Genomic DNA, 20,197 nt, shown 5'->3' with positions numbered 1-20,197 from the left:
GACACAGGCATTTTCACTGATTATTTCCAAACCCTTCTAAAATAAAGCTGTTGTGATAATCAGCCAGGGAAAACAGGGACATTTTATGAAGGAACTGCAGAGAACTGTGAATCACTGACAAGCACAGTAGATGCAGCAATAAATCACAAGAATCACAAAACAAAGGAAACGATAAAACACTTACCTTTTGAACCTATTTAAAGCTGAAATTCATTAATTGTGAATTAAGAGAAATTTCATTCATTTTGATAGCTGATGCATCATTTATCAAAGCAACTCCAAACGGTCTCTATACGCAGACTCTCTCAGTTGTGCAGATTTTCTTTCTTTATTACATCTTAAATTAAATGTTAAAGCAAAGTGAATATCTTTTGGGTTTTAGACGGTGGGATGAAGCAATATTTGAATAGACTGGTCTTTGGGACTTTGGTCAGGCCTTATTTAGGGAAACAGAGCTAGAGTCTCTAGAAATAGAAGAATTCAGTCTCAATAGTTGGATAAACTTAAATGTTACATTGGTAAACAATATGCATTTTCAGAGAACATGAATTTTTTTCTTTCTTTTTTTTTTTTGGCTGGATGGTGAAAATGTGATACCACTGTTACTATCCTATCTCAGACAACTGCAAAAAAAGAACAATTTTATCTACAGTATGTTTCCATTTCTCAGAGAAAAGAGGGAAAGGAAAGGAAAGGAAAGGAAAGGAAAGGAAAGGAAAGGAAAGGAAAGGAAAGGAAAGGAAAGGAAAGGAAAGGAAAGGAAAGGAAAGGGAGAGTTTGGCAGGGAGAAATAGACAACAATTACACTTGCCCTAGGAGGCCGAGGGAACCTGACCACGTTGCTATGGAAACTCAAGTACAGCAGAAAGTAACACAAAAATCAATTCAGATTGAGCTTATCTCTCCTCTCTCTCTTTCCTTTCTCATTTCGCAAGGGCTACAAAGCATGCTTCCACTCTGAATCACATTTTAACTATTGCTGGGCTGATGCAGCATTAATCAGAACAAACACAAAGACTTTTCTTTTCATTCGGCCCTTAAATGAAAAGAAAAAAAAAAAAAGTGGATTATAGGAAAAAAGCGTCTTCAAACGCACACCTCAGAAAGTGTATGAAAGAAAGATGCGGGCGTGAATGTGCTACGACACAACACAAATCATCCTCTGTCTCAGACATTCAGTCTTGTGCTTTCCTTCCATTCTCTCCATCCTCTTCACTCGCTCCCTCAAAGGGGCAACAGCAGCTGTATGCAGGTGATAAGCGTGTGCAGCGATGGGCGCTCGGCTGTGATTGGCTGGCTCAACTCCTACGCTGATGTGAAGATTACAGGCTGCGTCTGTCAAAAGGCCACCCTGCCCATGGTTGTCACCTTGTGACGTCACTGCTCCGAATGACAGTTTGACTGGCCACTTACACACACGCACACACACACACAGTGTCATTAATGTTTCCGTGCAACACATCCTCGCAGAACCTATTATACAAGAGGTCCCCAACATGTCTTTTTATTATAAATTATAAATTCAGTGCAATAATATCATAAGAAGCTTAATTATAAATGTTTTTGGCTGCTTTTAATCTCACACAGACACACAGCAGAAACTGATTGACTGTCGGCCATGCTTCTCGGGTGTTTCCACCACAGCCACTTAGCAGCAGTCTGCAGGGAGTTTAGGTGTCTGGATCTTAGTCGCTGGCTGCACGGTGGCAAGGTGAGGTCAAAGACGGGCCGCAAGTATACCCAGTGTGTGTGTGACTAAGTGTTGTTCTCAAGGCTCATGCCAAAGAAGAGGCAAGAGGAAAGAAAACGAGCCTTGAAGAAAAATAATGATGCTTGATGCCTCATACATCAAGAAAAAGATGGAGGGTCACCTTGCTGTGAAGTCAGCTGGTCATTTACTTGTGATGGATTCAATCTGGAGAACGATTTGTCCATTTGTCACAGGTGAAGTCAACTCAAACTTACAGGATGCGCTAAAACTGTGCAGTAACTGGGTATTTCAGGTGTTCAGGGAATAACTAAAGCAAAGCTGTACCAGAAGAAAATGTATCAATTATAGTTGATGGTCTCGTTCTGCTATAACTGCTTGGCAACGAGGAGAACATATGCAAATGGAGGTCATTTTGAGTCACATTAAAAAAAGAAGAACTATATCTGTACAGTGATCACTGTGATAACAATGATGATGGTACATTTGTTGGACTAAGTCCAAACATTCATTTATGTGTCAGAAGTTCCACTCATCAGTCAGCTGAAACACTTTATTTTATTTTTTGGCAAAAGAGTTTAAAGTTTTTGCTTTTAAAATATTTTGACAAGAAGATATTTGCAGATTTCACCAGTTCACCGTGTTAAGGGTTTGGGGTAAGATTAGTTTCACATTTTCACGTGTATAGCGAGAAAGAGAGAGCATATTTCTCCCATATTGGCTTCTCTTCATTGGCTTCCTGTTAAATCCAGAATTGAATTCAAAATCTTCTTCTCACATACAAGGTCTTGAATAATCAGGCCCCATCTTATCTTAAAGACCTTAGTACCATATCACCCCAATAGAGCGCTTCGCTCTCAGACTGCTGGCTTACTTGTGGTTACTTAAGAGTAGAAGGTTCAATGATCAGCCCTCCCATAGTTACACTGCAATAGGCCTAGGCTGCTGGGGGGGTTCCCATGATGCACTTGATGATGAGCATTTCTTCTTCACTGACCTCTCTTCACTCTCTCCATGTTCACACACCACTTTGCATTTAATCATTAGTTATTGATCTCTGGCTCTCTTCCACAGCATGTCTTTTGTCCTGTCTGTCTCCCCTCATCCCCAACTGGTCGCACCAGATGGCTGCCCCTCCCCGAGCCTGGTTCTGTCTGAGGTTTCTTCCTGTTAAAAGGGAGTTTTTCCTTCCCACTGTCGCCAAGTGCTTACTTATACGGGGTCGTTTTGATTGTTGAGTTTTCTCTGTAATTATTGTAGGGTTTTTACCTTACAATAAAAAGTGCCTTGAGGCAGCAGTTTGTTGTGATTTGTTGCTATATGAATAAAATTGAATTGAACTGAATTGAATGGCATACTTAAATGGAAATCTTATAACAGAAGAACTCTAAGGCCAAAGCGCATGTAACAATATACTGTATAACAATATACTGTAGTTTCTTAACTATGCTTGTTTATCGTGTGGCTAAAATGCATCCTAGCCCTCAGTGGTTTGCTGGCGATCTGGTGAACATGAAGAGGTTAAAAGGACACCTCTGGTGATTTACTGTTATATCTCTGCAAAGCTAGAGAAGACAGAGTAAAAAAAAAACAAAAACAAAGTCTGGTCAAATTTGATCTACCTGAAAGGGAAATTCTGCCTCCCAAACACTGAATCTTATTTTCCATAATGCAACTCAATAGCAATCCCACCAGGTCAGTGCACATGTCCTTCAAATCCCAAGCTTGTTATACAGGCTGTCTGGTAAAATTTGTAGTCACCAAACCCAAGCTGAGATAACACAGAGATCAGGGTTATTTCTCCAATTTTAGTCAGCAACTCCAAAGACACAGGACATTCAGTACTGCTTTCACAAGCTATATGATCTTTGTTACAATTAAGCAAGATGTTAAGATGATGTGTCCTGAGACTATGCAAAATGTATATACCCACAGAGTGTTTGGTTATAAAATTAGATCCCTCTCTATGATTGGTGTCCACTGCAGGTGTTCTGAAACCATGATCATGTCTAATCAGTGTTACAGATGCCCAGCATGGGGCCACAGGCTCTAAGGCGCTGTGTGAAAGTTTAAAGAGGCTCAATGTGATTTACTGTATTTTTCCAGATTTACCACCCTGGGAGCAGAATAAGAGCATGTATTAATCCTTGATTGGATGGAAGATGAGAGAGAGAAAAAAGATGGAGTGAAAAATCCCTATTAGGTCAGCAGAGTGATTTGAGTTATTAAGTACCTTTTTTACTCTAATCAGTCACTTAAGATGGGATCAGACACTCCTGCATTATGGGATGTGACTTGAGCACACCAGTTTGTCTCAATTTACCCCAGTGCTTCAGCTGGGAACATATGGAGACGTTCCTCCGTGAACACCACCACCTGTCATGCAAGACACATGCAGACTTATACATGAGCACAGGGTGTTTACACCTACACAGCCATTTCATTCAACAGCCCACATACAGGAGAGTTTATAAACAGAAATTAATTGCTTGTTCCGCCTGTAATTAGCTCACACCATGCTTATTACTAATCTGTGTTTTGGCCTGATGCCAGACTAGTTCTGGCCCGGCTCCAGTCCATTTTCAACAGAGTGTTGCTCTACAGTAATCCATAAGCTCTGGCAGGATGGACCTTTTCATTTAGATGAGCTTCCTTCAACTGTAAACCTAAATTTCTAACTTTTCTCTAAACAAGTGATATATTTACATCTTTTTCTTTCTTTTTTTAACCGCGGTAATGAGCTGATTCCATAACAATCTGTTATGGAAAATTCAAATTTAATGCCATCTTGATACTACACTCGATTCTACACTTTTTAGTGGCTCACACTGGCCTGCATCATACAAATTTCTATAAACAAAATCACTGCACTCACAGCACACTCTTCCAAATCAGTGCTTATCTAAGCTTCTGTCTTCAGGCCAAGTCAAAAACAAAGAGGCATCCCCCATAGCCAAATTGCCTATTAAAGATGAGAGCATGTTCAGTCTCCCATTGCGCCTAGCCATCACCACCCTAATCATTCTCTGCCTAAACAGCCTAATGGCTGCCATATTGCTACTGTTTATTAGTAAACACTGATGGAAGAGTGCCCGCCTCAACAGTTGTTGATTTTGTCTATCCGTATGGAGTATCAGCTGGGAATCACAGCCACTGTGCCAGAACGATGTCTGCTGTTCAGTCCCCCATCACTGAACAGATTGCTTTATTGTTTTATGTGCAGTGATTATGTCAGTAGATGGCTTAATATAAAACATAAACATCAGTGAAACAGTTGTTCCACAGATGAGCTTAAAAAAAAAAGTACATGAAAGCAAGGAAGAGCTTAAAAAAATTTTCCATTGTATGTCTGTGAAATTTTCAAGTCTGTGCATCAGCTCCGGAGCTGGATTCTTCAAAGATCACCTTAGGTTTAAGATGCTTTTGGGAAGCCCAGTCCAAGATTGATTTCCCTCATCTCAGTCTCAGTAACCCTTCTATCGATCCTTATCAAATATGTATCACGTCCTCAAGCCCTCACCACAGCTAAGATGGAGACTTCAAACAGTGGAGGCTCAAAGAGAAAGTCCGAGGAGAGCAAGGTTTTCTCTATTTCTCCTCATTGCTGAAGGAAGATCTGAAACCAAATAATAAAGTAAAAAAAAAAAAAAAAAGGGTAAAAATGTGAGCTATACCATCCAGAAACCACTGCTTATTAAAGAACCTTTAAGATGAAAATGTGATCCCAGCTATTTTAAAGGCTGAAACATCAAAGCTTTCAAAATAACACCGTGTGAATCCCATCCAACAGCGAGCTAAGAAAGAAAGAAAACAGTGAGATGACTGTGCACACAATGCATGTACACAAGAAAACACCCCCCACCAACTATCTCTGCGCTAACCTCACTTCTTGCTAAAAGGGTCTTGTCTCGTCCTCTTCCAATTCCCCAAACTCCCCTTCATGCAGCACTCATAAGTTGCAAATGCACAAAATGCATCCTTCAGCTCCTTTTCCCATAATTCTCTGTGGCAGCAGAGTGATTAATGCACACAACTATTGATTTTTTTTTTTTCCTTTCACAAGAGTGGCCTTAGCCCACCAACCCAAAACACTTCTTATCTGACATTATCACAAGGTGCACACAGCAAATTTGTTTAAATAAAAATAGATACTCAACAGCAGGACGTTTACAGAGAAACATACCACATAAACAATAAGCACACCATCTCCTTTAGCCTTCAGGCAGCTGTGTGTGTGTGTGCGTGTGTGTGTGTGTGTGTGTGTGTGTGTGGGGACTGGGAAAAGGGGTGCAGTGAAAGACAAGGGTCAGCATTTCACTAACTGCTGATCTGTGTGGGAGGAGGTGGGGAGCAAAATGATAGGCGGTGTTGTTTTCATACGGTTTCACTGCAGAATGGGTGGAGTGTGGTGCAAAAAAACACACAACCTTGCATCCACTAACATACGCTAACACAAGCACATATACGTGCTGATATGTGCACGCATTCATAATAATATCTAGATCTTTCTCTGAATTCTAGCGATCACAGTCTTGTGCTTGAGCCGTGACCCATTTTCAAGCCCCCAAACAAGATCAACAAACCCTGCCTGTGTGAGAAGGAAGAAACAGAAATCTGAAAGAGATGGAGAGTATGAACGGGTGAAGAAGGATTTAAAAAGGAAGACAGAGGGAAGAGATCATATGGCGAATGTGATGCAGTCTCTTGTTTACCAAAGAAAAAGCCTCACCCACACGCCTCTCTAGCCCTTCCTTCTCACTCTTTTGTTTCCCCAACTCTCCTCTCACTTCCTTTCTTCTAATCTGCCCTCTCTTTCTCTACATTTCATTGCATCTTCTTCCCTCGCAAGCTCATTTCTAGCACTGTGCCCTCCATTCAAGGTTGGCCTGACTTTGGGCGTGTTGAATTTACAGCCCCATCTCTGCCTGCCTCTCAGTGCCCTCACTGTCAATCTCAGTGAAAAATGGAGACAGTGGCACATCACTGGCATGATAAAATCCTGCAACAGTGATCCTATAAACCAAACACCTACAGTAGCCCCTTTGCATCCTTTACATTCCCGTGACTCGGCCACTGGCTGGTTAAGGCTGTAATTCTATTAGGACGCAAACTGTTTAATTAGCCCCTATAAGCATTCACAAGAAGAGACACAAGTGAGCAGAAAGCAGGAGTGGCGCGAAGAAGCACTTTCACCAGTTGGGAAGCCAACGTGCACAGCAGTGACGTGCAGTCAGGGGAGGCAGGTGAGGCACGGCCTCACCTGTCATCGTGGAAATATAAAATTAAAAAATAAATTAAATGGTTATATTCATTCAGTGATTTGTATTTTAAAGTTCTTTTCCATTTAACTACACCATTTTTAGATTAGTTTTTTCAAAATCGCTGAATTTTCGCATTTGCCGGTCAAATACTAAGAGACGAACGGTGAGGCACCAGCCCGGCGAGCCGCACCACGGATTGCGCAATCCGTGGTGCGGCTCAGTATAGTCATTGCCAATGACTGCTAACTGTGCTGGCATGCTATGCAGTGAGACCGGATTACTTTCCCTTTGCATGTGGCTATTAAAATGTTCTAACACTTTTACTATATGAACTAAATTTCCATATTTTAGCTGGTGTATATAATGCACAGTTTTTTTTGTTGTTTTTTTCATTAACAACTGTATGTGTGTGTAATGCATTCTTGTGTTGAGCGATCATGAAACTGCTGCGAAGAGACACTAGGTGAGGCACGCAGTTCTCGTGCCTCATGGTAGGGGGCGCTGGTGATCCCAGGGACTCTACGACTCCTCGGCGGCAAGCTACCATAAACAGTTAGCAAGGCCAGTTAGTTTTTCCTGTTGCTTGGCCTTATGTTCAACATGGAAGATTACATAACTCAACTGAAAGAATTTTCTAAACTGGACTTTCAATCGAAGCAGAAGATAATAATTAAAGGAAGACCAACACCGGAGCTAAAAGGTTTGCTTCAGACTATGTTAATGTTAAACAAAACAACTGTTGCCAATCAAATGGTGAATAAGCTATATGTTTGTAAATCTGATGTGATGACGTCAGTGCCTCACCAGTCACGACCCTCACCGCACGTCACTGGTGCACAGGACTGAAAAATGTAACCAGATTCCCCCCCACTGATGCTGTAAGTATTTGATGGAGTTATTTGCATAAAGCAAATAAAAAAAAAATAGCATTTTCCACGCAGGAGGAAATTGACTGGGGCACTGTGCCAAGCAGGTTATGCAATGAGATGAGAGGAAAAGAAAGAAGTCCGATAGTCAAGAGCAACGGAGAAGAGAAGAGAAGAGAAGAGAAGAGAAGAGAAGAGAAGAGAAGAGAAGAGAAGAGAAGAGAAGAGAAGAGAAGAGAAGAGAAGAAAATACAAAAACAAAAAATAACTCTCTTTAAAAAATGTGTGAGACTAGCTACAAGTGATATGACTATAATCCAATGTTGCAATATGTTTGTAGGTCTACTTTGCATTTAATGAATAAAATATTTTAGATTATACATACACGTGATATGATTTGCTGTAAAACAAAAAACAGGATATTTGTCCATAAATAAAATCTGCAGACATGTTTATGGCGAAATATAGAATTACTCAGACAACAGCCAAGTGCTGTAGTTTTACAGTATTCATGTATTTTCCAAATCATATTCAAACATAGAAGAAGAAAAGTTATTAAGTATCACATGGAATTTAGAGGGCGGAAAGGCAAGATGGCAGCACACCCTGGAAGTAGGCAGGGCCTGTGGAGTCACTTCTTTCCTTCGTTTGCACTCTAAGCCTATGTCTTACTGTAATACACAATAAAGCTTCCTGTCCTTCATCTCTAACCTAATCTCCTGCCTGAAAAGGTGAGAGGCATGCGTTTTCTTTCCCTGAAGGAGGCCATATCTCCCTGTGACACAGGAGCCTTCTACTTCTTTTTTTTTTCCCTCTCCTCTCACCATCCTCTCTGACCTCCCCTCACCTTTCCCCTCTTTTCCCAACTCTCCCCCAGGGCGTTCTGCAGGTCATCTCTCTGGCTTACACTTATCTTATCTGAGGTTGTGTCAGGCTTCCCCCCAGATTAGTGACACAATAGGTGTACAGGTATAGTCTTCTCTTAGCCTAAATACAGTATGGCACTGGAAAGGTCTGGTTAAATGAATCATATGATCACATATCCATTTAGATTTTGATAGTTAGAAACACGATACAAAGCCCCAGCAGTATAAGAGTCAGAGATATTAGGTATACTATTACAAATGTTGAGATGGTGGAATCGGTGATATTTAAAATATAGCTGATAATTGACAATTTGTCTTGAAAAATGAAGATCACACACATGAAACATTCAGTTACATACAATCTTTAAAAATATATATAAAACCATTTAACCAAGAAATAGAATTCTTGACACTCGACACTAAACAGGACATTCTGCTTTTCTGGTTTCCCAGTTTGCCAGATGCCTCCACTTGCGGAACATAATTTAAAATCTCTAAGACCTGTCTTGTGTGTATCTTTTCTCACAAACATTATGATAACTTCGGACCGAGGTTCCTTCTTAATCTATAGAGCGCAAGAAAAGTCAATAAGAAGTTGGTGTGTGCACAGTAGGTACAAAGGGAACTAATCTACGACTTGATAGATTACAACTCACAACTGAAGAAGCCAAAATGTTACTGCAAGCAGATGTCAAATTTATGCTCAAATTGCACAACAGACACAACTATAAGCATCCTAAAGGAGAGTACAAGGTCTCTGTGATGACACGTTCTTTGCAGCTCATTCAATGTCTAAGCACTGGTTTTACAGAAGCTCTTGTCTGAGACCAAGGCCGCCCAGCTCATTAAGCTGCCTCATATCATGAATGATGAGAGACAAAAGGTAGGCACACAGAAAACACAGAAACACACACCATCCCTTTTCAAAAGCACAGCCACTTGACATGCAAACACACAGGGGCATGTATAAAAAAAAAACACATCTGCATAGACATGAATGGGTGCACACTGGTACGTAGACGTGCATGTGACAACACTAACGCACACATGCATTCAAAAAAAGCTCCATCATATATAATCCTGGCAGGACCACAGTAGGACACAGCTCAACCCTCTAACCCTCCCTACTCTACCTTCCTTCTTTCATTTTTTTTTTTTTTACCCCTTTCATCTCTCTATTAGCTCTGTCAATTGTTTATCAAAAGCGGCGAGGAGGCGATCGGAGCCGGCCATTTGAAAGCTCGTGCTGCGAGATCCATTTTAATATTCATGACAGGTTAATGGTATGTTAGTGGCAACATTAGGACCCAGTGAGCTTGCATCGTGCTCATTCACATTGAAAACAGGCCACTTCAAATGACTACTAAGCAGTCCTCATTCTGAAAGGTAATTCATATTGTAATTAACTTTTCAATCACAGCTGATTAATTAAGACAGGCCCTAGTCTGTAATTATGCATCTATTTTTGACCCTAATGTGAATCACTGGATATTCCACAGATGTCAGTAGCTGTGATTTGAGCCAGTTTCCTCTCTGTGACTTAGAGATCTTAAAACGCAAGCTCACACCTGCCCGTTTTAGGCAGTGGACGCATAATTGGTGTCAGTTTGGGTGTTTTAGAATATCTGAACTGCGGGTGTTCATCATCATCCGCCTCGATGTTTTAACCATTTTGATTACTTCAGTCTCTGCTAAGAGAAACATCACATAAAAGACATGTTTTTCCTTCTAATTCTGATGCACCATGCAAGGGTAGAGAAGTGCACTTGATGTTACCGCTCCCAACAAAAACCTGAGATTAATAATTCAGTGCGGCGGTGGGATAGCTTTATTTTGTGTCCTCTGAGACTAAATCTTCTTTTATGTAAAAGTGAATAAAAGAAAGTAAAGGGCTGTGGAAAAAAAAAAAGTCAGAAAACTAGGCTGGGTCAAACTGCATCCTCCTGCCATTGTCAAGCTCACTTGGTATCCTTATGGTGTCTCTCACTCACTTGCTCATGCACAAACACAAGCGCGCACACACACACACACACACACACACACCACCTTCTAACCCTCACTTCTAGAGTAAACATACCCTCTCCATAACAGTGCGTGGTGAATCCGCTCATGCATCAGAATCTACCATCAAATATTTATCACCGAGCAGCAGTGATTTTGACCGTGTGCTCATGCTTTTGACAGCACTCGCCTGCTGAAATACTTATTGGAGTAAACACAGACAATCCAATATTGTTGTTCTTTTGAGCACTTGTGAAAGAACTCAAAAGAACACCGAGTGTACAATATAATCCATCAAAACTTCACTGCATATTCTATAGGCCGTCAGGCGTGCTGGAGAAAAGGCAGGACACTGTGCACGATGTGATGAGAGCAGATTTGGGAAATAACCGTCAAAGATTGGTTTTTGATTTGCAGAAATGGCACAAATGCTACTCATGATCCATACATGAAGAGATGTTTTTCATGTATTTTCTAATTCAGGCCGACAAACTTTTGTTTTTGCTAAAAATAAAGATTTATGTAAAAACATCTGCATGAACACTTTTTTCTTTTTTTTTTTATTTTTTTTTTTTTGTTCAGCCACAGTTAAGATAAACATCATCTCTGGGTCTTGTCTACATGATTCATTTCATTTGCAGAACCTAATCATATCTGCATGCTGCGTATTTGCTCGCTCTCCGTGACATTAGGCAATGTCTTCAACCAGCCGCTCGCAGCAAGTAACTCGAGTAACCTCGAGTAAATAAGTCGCTGGCATGGATCAGAAGACACATCTTCATGCTTGAGCACACACATTTAAAATGCCACCAAAACACCGTCCCAGATTCTGCCTTCAGTCAAATGACATCAAGTGCTCACTTACAGGTCCCTGAACGCCACAGTATGAAGCAAAATCAGCCAGCGGGCAGTACACGGAGCAATCAAAGAGATAAGCATCCCATTTAACCTGAGTAAAAATTCAACCCACAGAATGTTCTGGTGTGTTGTGCTATCATGCTGTGCCACTGGATTCAAACAAGGAGAGTAAACTAGGTCAGTGCTATGTAATGCTATGTAAACTGTCCCACTTTACCCCTTGCTGGACTCAAAATGGTGTTGGCTAAGGTGGTGTGTGTACAAGAAAGAGAAGCCCAGTGATTCAATGCGACAGTTATCAACATCCTCTGGCTAGTGTGGGGACATAGCTGTACAGAGCTGCAGAGCTCTGGTAATGGCAGACTAAGCCAGTAAACAGGTAAGAAGATGACTCACAGTTAAACAAGAACACAGTGTCCAAAGAGCACCAAGCAGAGTAAGTGGAAGGAGGCTGGGATAAACAGCCAAAAAAAGAAAGAAAGAAAGAAAGAAAGAAAGAAAGAAAGAAAGAAAGAAAGAAAGAAAGAAAGAAAGAAAGAAGAAAGAAAGAAAGAAAGAAAGAAGAAAGAAAGAAAGAAAGAAAGAAAGAAAGAAAGAAAGAAAGAAAGAAATTCTCTTAAATTACTAGTGTGGCACTGGGCACTAAAATACTTCTTTTTAGTAAATACCTTGCACAAAGTTACAAATGTACTTGGTCATTTTAACATTAACATTTGCTTTTTACCTTCAGATATTACACACTGAGCGCAGTTCTTACCAGGCTGTGAACATAGAGGGTTTGAGTGCTAAAAGCTCTATATTTGAAGTTTGTATTTAAGTATTTTCTTCTCCTACCTGAGCTGAGTGACACGGTGTCTTTCTCCCATGATACAACAGTGACGTAGGCCTCCACAGAAGCAGGAATAATGCACTTGAAGACGGCTACGCTGCCTCGCATAGCCTTCTGGTCAGCCACTCTGACTGTGTAGGGTTCCCGTGAAACTATTAAAAAAGCAAAAATAAAGAAATACATGACAGGTCTCATTCATAAGAAAAAAAAAATTACATTATTGTACACATTTAAAAAACAAATTTAAAGCAGGTAGGACAAGCAGTCCAGGGCCATCATCAAGGAAAACATCACAGCTGCAACTCTAATTTCTAAAACTGCAAAGAAGGGGACACTTGTTCATTTCATGGTATCTTTAGTATAACTTAACATAGAGACACAAAGCTCACCTAAAAAAAAAAATGTAACTATAAAATTGGCACATGTTATGACATGAACTTCTAATCTTATCTATGTTTCAGAGAACACACTACAGCAGGCACCAACCACCTTACACTGCTCCTCCTAGGTGCCTCAGCAATGGAAGTACATAACATAGTCCATTCAGCCTCAGTGTCCTCAACCTCCTTCAGAATGGTGTTGAGGTTCTGCCAGAGGTGGGAGTTGAGGATCTCACAGACTGGGACAACTTCCAGACACTCCTCCTCAATATACATTTAGGCACGGCAGGCCCATCTGTTGACAGCCCAGCTCCTCTCTTCCCCTGAGTATTCAAGACATGTCACTATAGGTCTAATGACGCAATTATAAAATTGATCAACCTGCAAGGTGGTGTGTCTGAGTGTTTGTTATGGACAAAAGGTAGCTGGCACAGAAGTCCAATAACAGAACACTGCTGGGGTTTAGATTAGGCAGGTTGTTCTACCCAATCACAGCCCTCCAGATTTTACTGTCATTGCCCACACAAGCACTGAAGTCCCCCAGTAGGGCAACAGTCCCCAGCTGGGGCACCTGCCATCACCCTACCCAGTGCCTCCAAAAAGGGAGCGTACTCTACCATTTGGCATATAACTGCAAACAACAGTCAGGATCTGTTCCCTGACCCAAAGGCGGGGGGGAAGCAACCCTCTCATCACCTGGGGAAAACCCCAAAGTGCAAGCATCAAGTTCGGGGGATACAAATATACCCAACCCTGCTTGCTGTCTCTCACCGAGGGCAACGGCAGAGTGGAATAAAGTCCAGCCCTCTCCAGCAGACTGCTTCCAGAACAGGCGCTGTGTGTTCAGGTAAAACCAACTCTAACTGGTTTCTCTCAACCTCAAGCACTACCTTGGGTTTCTAATCCACCAGAAAAGTGATGTTCCATGTTCCAAGAATAACAGGGGATTCGGACGGCCGAGGCTTCTGCCTTTGACCGCGGTCCGAGCCACAGCAACAGACTAATCATCAGTTTAATTTGTTTTCCAAATGCTTTGAGCATTTGCCTGGTCCTTAACATGACAACATTCTAGTAAGATTTTGGACACAGACATTTTTTTTTTTACCTACCTAAACAAGTATGTGTTCTCAAAATAATTCACCTTTGCTGGACTTTACCACCATATTATAAAAAAAAAAACTATCAGCACTAAAAGTGTTGCAACTTCTGCAATGTTTTCCATTCATACTCGTGCAAGTTCTCTCACCACCCCCACCACCACCACAACTAGTCCTTCAAGCCCTCAACTGTAGACTCACCGGCTTTGATGTGGACATCCTGACTCCTAATCTTGCCAGAAGGGTTCTCGGCAGTGCAGTAATACGTGTTGTCGTGGATCAGCTTGCTAAAGCTGGATGGCAGGAAGTTGAAGATCTGGAGGGTTCCATTGGGGTGAACGTGGCGGATGCCCGGGACATCGTAGATCTCCTCGCCGGTAGCCAGATACCAGCGCAACGAGGCAGACGGCGCACCCCCAGCAGGACAGGGCACCGAGGTCCCTGTGGTGCTGGCAAATACTACCTCTTGCAGAGATGCATTGACAAAGTATAAGCTGGAATGTAGGTCTTCACTGAAAACTGAAAAAGAAAAAAAAAACACAGGAAAATGTCACAGTCTTTCAGTAGTTATGATTTTATTTATCAGAATTTCGTTTTTAACTTTTCCAGTAATTTGGCACCCGGGTGGCTTAGTGGTGAAGCCGGTGACCAAATACATATGCCGCGTTGCGGTGTCGAGTCCTGGCCTGTCACTGGTTTGCCTGTGTGTCTTTCCTCCATTTCCTGTCTCTCTGCTGTGGATAAAAGCCACTGTGGCCAAAAATGGAAAAAATTTTTAATTTCCAGTAATTAATGTTGAAAGTACAACCTCAATTAAAGTTCACAAATAAAGCTCTGAACAAGAGATTTTGATTTTAATAAAAACTTTGTCCCACCACAGATATAGTTTGTGTTTTTTTTTTTTTTTTATTTAGATGATTTAATATTTAAGTATCAATTTCATTTAGTTAAAACTAAAAAGCTCAATTCAGTATTTGTCAAAAATCTTTCACTCCAAGTACTGCTATGCATAGCTGATGATCAGTCGTTATGGATTCATCAATGTATTCCCATCCCTGGGATTTTGGGAACATTAAATTAACATAAACTCCCATCAATTATGAAAGAAGGTCTGCTGCAGTGATTATGTTCACGCTTCAGTTTAAAGCAGCATCATGGTAAAGAGAATGGTAGTAAATGTAGTTAGTGCAGGAGCATTCTCAAGAGGAGAGGAGGGTAATAAATGTCAATGTTGGCTCAATTAGCTGCATATAAATCTACAGCTGTTTGATTTCAGAGTGAAGAAGCCAAGGCAGCAGATGTCTGTAATCTGAGGTTCTGTGAAAAGACAATTTGTTTGTATTTGAGGCAAAAATACAGCATCTGTGTGTGTGTGCCTCGCTGTCTCAGCCTGGTGGCGAAGCTCTGCAGTAAATAGCTTACAGTGGCACTGGCAGCTGGCTTGGACTCTCTCTGGGGAGAAAACATTTTAGCACTTCATAAATTCCTAACAAGGTTTCAAATTGCAGACATTTCCATCCTTTTCTCTGCTCCAGCAGCTCTGAACTAGCAATGAGACACTCCACTGACCTGCTCGTGTACACACAGCACATCCACACTACACTCATTTGTAGATTAGGAATTCAACACAAAATTATTAGTGAGCTTAACATCAGTATTGGAGCCTTTTTTCCTGACAGGAATTTGTTGATATATTGGAGACTTGGACAAAGACCTACATTTTCTGTGTTACACAAACTCGCATATTACACCAGTAAAACTATGCAAACATTTCATCCAAATGTGTGGTCAATAGTTCATGACTGTGGGAGGGTAATTATTAATTATCAAAATACAAACAGGATAACAGTCTCTGAGATTATAAAATTATACATTTGCTAGAAGATACTTTACCATTTGTTCCCCCCAAGGAGTATTTTCTTACAAAATTACTTTTGCTTACAAAGCATCTTGTATAAGGTTATACTAAAGGGGTAAAGTGTGCTACAGTATTGGAGAGAGAAGGCAAATGAAAGTTTGAGGGTTTTTTTTTTTTCAGCAAAATGAATTAATAGTAAAAATAACCACTGTTGCCAACTCCTCAGTAAGGAAAGTAGCAATTGGCTGTCCTAAAAGTCGCTAAAATTTGCACATAGTTGTAACAGAGGCTGTAGGAGAGAGGAATAACATCTTTGTTGAGACAAAACGTGAGGAAAAAACACCCTAAATATGTTTAGAATTACAAATGAACTTTATGAAATAACATCATGACTTTAATACTTTACCTAGTCCCACATTACATAAATCAATTTTGTCCCGTTTTATTTAATGTTAGAATATCAAATTGAACTAAAACACTGTTACGTGGGGTACAATTAGCTAGCTCTACATTCAACGCTCCTCCTTTATCTGGGCCACTTTTGTGTAAGAAAACTCGATGTCGTGGGATGCAATATGAAGGTTGTATCTACACAAAACACAGCAACAGCGGAGGATTTCAGGTTTCCGGCCTTTCTCCAAAAGTCACTGATGTCGCTGGAAAAAGTTGCTAAATTTGTCACTAGTTGCTTTTTGGAAAAAAAGTTACTGGGGGGGTCTGAAAAGTCACTAAATCCAGTGATGAAGTCACTAAGTTGGCAACGCTGAAAATAACCTTACCCTGTTGAGTAATATTAGCTAGCTTAATTTAGTGCTATAAAGGCTAACTGTAGTATAAAAAAATATGCAGCAAACAAGCTAACACTGATATTGATATCATTCAAACACTTCAAAAACTGAAAAAGTGTGCTAATTTTATACGTGTTCTTTGAAGGAGCATTAGGGCCACACTGAGAAAAAGAAATTAAATTGTGCATTTTGAGAATAAAGTCAAAATTTTGAGAAAAAAGTCAAAATACTATTTTGAGAAAAGTCAAAATGTGGAAATTAAAGTTGTCGTTTCAAGTCAAACAACTGCCACGCCATGTCTGCTATACCTTCTCCAAAATGTCTCATGTAGATGAGTTAGTGAAACTATACTTTAGAATCAGTTTTAGTAACAAGGAAGTTATTTCTCTTTTAGTACATAAACACGATGTAGTAATAACTATTATAAGTATGAAAATGTTAAAGAGATGGTGCAGAAAGCTGCATCTGCTTAGAAGGAAAAAAAAAAACACAAACTGGCAATGGACAGACGCAAGGATATCGACGGTTACACCTTCGTGCAGTACAGAGGGGATATGTTGATTCACAAGACACAATAAGACTGCTGATCAAGTTGCTTCATCTACCCAAGGCCTTTTGTGGAGGATATGGCAGCCGTGGCAGTTGTTTTCTCTCAAAATAGTATTCAACTTTTTTTTCACAAAATTTTGACTGTATTCTCAAAATGCACAATTTTTTTTCTCAATGTGGCCTTTAAACTCTTTCGTACTCCTTCGTGCTTCGTACTCCTTCATAGTATTCAAAACATCTACATTAAAAAGTTTGCTAAATGTTTAGCAGACAAATTTGTTATCAGATTTGTCTGCTAACAAAGTTGTATAGTGCATTTTTCCTGTATTAAAAGACACTAATGAAATATATGTTAAAAAACTAAATTATATCAGCATTAATTATGTCAACATATAATTTCACAGTTTTTTTCTGCTAACATATATCACAAGTAGGTACGCTAACTGAATGAAATTACATGCACAGCTACTTTCAACTGCGTGCTGGTTAGGATACAGCCTAAATTACATTACCAAAAATGAACAAAGTGTTTATATGGCCTGTACTATGTCTTTTAGATGGCTCTATTCACCTTTGTGTGGAAAACTGTAAAGCACCATAGAATACAACATGCTACCATAGAAAAAATGTTTGGTGCTGTAATTATGTTTGTTAACATGTTAGCTGTGACTCAGGTAGCAAATTCCAACCAATCAGTTTGTTGATTGCATCTGTTTTTTATACAGTCTGTAACTCTGTCTGTAGGGATTTATCTATCCTAAAACATTCACATGTGGACGCATGCAAAACATTTTCTGTTAACTGCAGATTGATTTATTTCAGTGAATGATATTTATGCAACTCACTATGTTTCCCAAATGTGTGAAAATTAAGGATTTGTTACATAACCAATATTTTAACTTGCTTCATTTGATCCTCCTGCCAATGAACATGTATAGCATATGTATAGTTTCTTCAACAATATACAGAGCAGACTGTGTAAATGTCATATATGCATTTACAGAAAGATTTTCTCCCCAGGACTATTTGGTCCAAATAAAATTTCTGTAATGTGCAGTATATATATGCTCCCAGCAGAGAAACTTTCATATACCTGTACAGTCTCTTACATCAAAAAGTTTTAGCCAATTTAAATATTTTAAGAAGCTGTGGGATTGTGCGCCGGGTTCTCGATGGGTCTGTGGCACCGGCTAAGATGAAAATAATACATCAAAGTCATATTAAATTCTGATTCATTCTCTTTTTCCAGCTGGCACTGGGAGTATCAATCTTCTCTGTTGATAATACAGATCGGAAGGGGGGGCACACCACCTGTTCACGGACAGTGCTCAAGGTTAGCGAGAAGGAGAAGACACTTAAAAATCACTCATGTCTAAATATTTTAAACATACTACTTCGTTGTCATCTAGCAGAATCCAACTGATTATGCTACATACTCTATAGAAATATGCTGTGCGTACAAATATAACAAAATATCTTTTTTTGGCAAAGTTAGATGGAATTGATTGGAAGTAAGTGAAGACAGTTTTGTAAATATAATTTAAGGGCATAAAAATATATATATATATATGTGTGTGTGTGTGTTCTTAATTTAAAAATTCCAGTGACAAACAACCGGCACACTTCAAAGTTCTCTGATAAAATAATTAATGTAAGTTAACTGATACTTTGAGGATGCAAATGTCTCAAGAGAAGGTAGATTAAATAAGCGTGTGGTTGCTTGAAAAGCTTCTATTCTTTGCAACCATCTGAGAAATTGGATTAGGATTTATGCCACGGCTGTTTTGATATTCGTCTATTTCACATATGAAAAGTAGGTGAGAGCTATTCAGTTTAGACTGGCTGAGTGAGATTGATTTAATTTAACAAAGAAATGGACTCTGGTGAGAGTGCGCATATCACTGCACTACTCGTTCTCCTAATTGACTAAGCTCAGGAGCCAGACCACAAAGATGGTGTGATGACGCAGGTACATCACCCCCTTAGACCTCACAAAGAGCAGCATGTCAAGCCCCAACAAATGGCCTCGGGGCCCAACCACTTACTACATTGCCCGAGAGAAAATCAGTAATTGGCATAATTTTTCATGAGCTCAACTGTAAAGGTGAAATAAATGACACTGTTCAATAATGCATTATATGCATCTATAATTGACTATGATTTTTTTTCCTTCACCAGAATATCTTCAGAGAGATGGACGGAAGGGAAAAAAGCTGTTTTGTATAAACCTTAACTATCAGAAGAACGAGAGCTTTTTTGTATTTAGCCCATTTTGACTGCAAGCTTTGTTTTTCCTAATCTGGTGCTTACTGTCATAATTCCGAATGTGATTCTTGCAGTTTACTGTAGCTACTCTAAACTCATCATTGCAGTGATTCTCTTTTATTTACATGTTGCACTGCTGTAATTTCTAGTGTTTATGCAACTGGCTTTTAGGAAGCAATGAGACAGATACTGCAGCAATAACATTACAAACTAATATTATTCACTATTTATCTTAAGGCTTGCAAAGCTATAAAGAAATCTCTACAGTGCTAAAGTGTATGTGTATAAAGTGTGTCTAAGAAATTAAACAGGGCTCTCACTAGAAAAAAGATAAATAGATCAAAAATGGCTACATCACCAAAAAAAAAAAAAGTAATAAAATCACAACATCACTCTGTAGTTAAAAAAAAAAAATCACAAAATGTTATTGTCACATCCACAGGCTGACTTGGAACAGTATTATTACTCATATTATTGCATTTGGACATGTGTTTGTGACCACCTGATTCATAAAATCACATCAGTCACTCTCCTTTTAGCTCTGTTTTGGTCTCCACCCACATCTAGCTGCTAAATGTTAGACTATGTTCATCAGCTAGATTCCAACTGTCTCTGTCTTTTGTTTGGTCCTGATTTCATTGGTTATATAAATATACATATTTTCTCCTTAAAATAGCTTCCTTGTGAAACTGAAGAGAGGGAGAGAGGGAGATGTAGAGACAGGTGATCATTTTTTGAGAGTTCATTACAAAAAGAAATTGACCCATTACTGACACAAATATTCCTTAAAGGATCATTTTGTATTGTATTTGAAAAAGGATGAAAACAAGTTAGTGTGTCACTACCTGAGATTGCATATGCTACACATAAA

The 20,197-nt window shown here is 39.7% G+C and overlaps 1 protein-coding gene across 1 annotated transcript in view; it reads right to left on the bottom strand.

Moving 5' to 3' along the window:
• Positions 1-20,197, bottom strand: part of LOC115790497 (Down syndrome cell adhesion molecule homolog) — a 99,715-nt gene that overhangs the window by 61,014 nt on the left and 18,504 nt on the right. Inside the window, exons 2-3 of the mRNA XM_030744298.1 lie at positions 14,068-14,385; positions 12,395-12,541 (exon numbers count right to left, since the gene is read on the bottom strand). Of these exons, the coding sequence (XP_030600158.1) occupies positions 12,395-12,541; positions 14,068-14,385 (465 nt within the window). The remainder of the gene's footprint in view (positions 1-12,394; positions 12,542-14,067; positions 14,386-20,197) is intronic.

This window comes from Archocentrus centrarchus, chromosome 13, assembly GCF_007364275.1.
Source record: "Archocentrus centrarchus isolate MPI-CPG fArcCen1 chromosome 13, fArcCen1, whole genome shotgun sequence".
Taxonomy (NCBI): domain Eukaryota; kingdom Metazoa; phylum Chordata; class Actinopteri; order Cichliformes; family Cichlidae; genus Archocentrus; species Archocentrus centrarchus.
The sequence above is the reverse complement of the archived record's forward strand: the minus strand, read 5'-3'. Positions and strand labels throughout refer to the sequence as shown.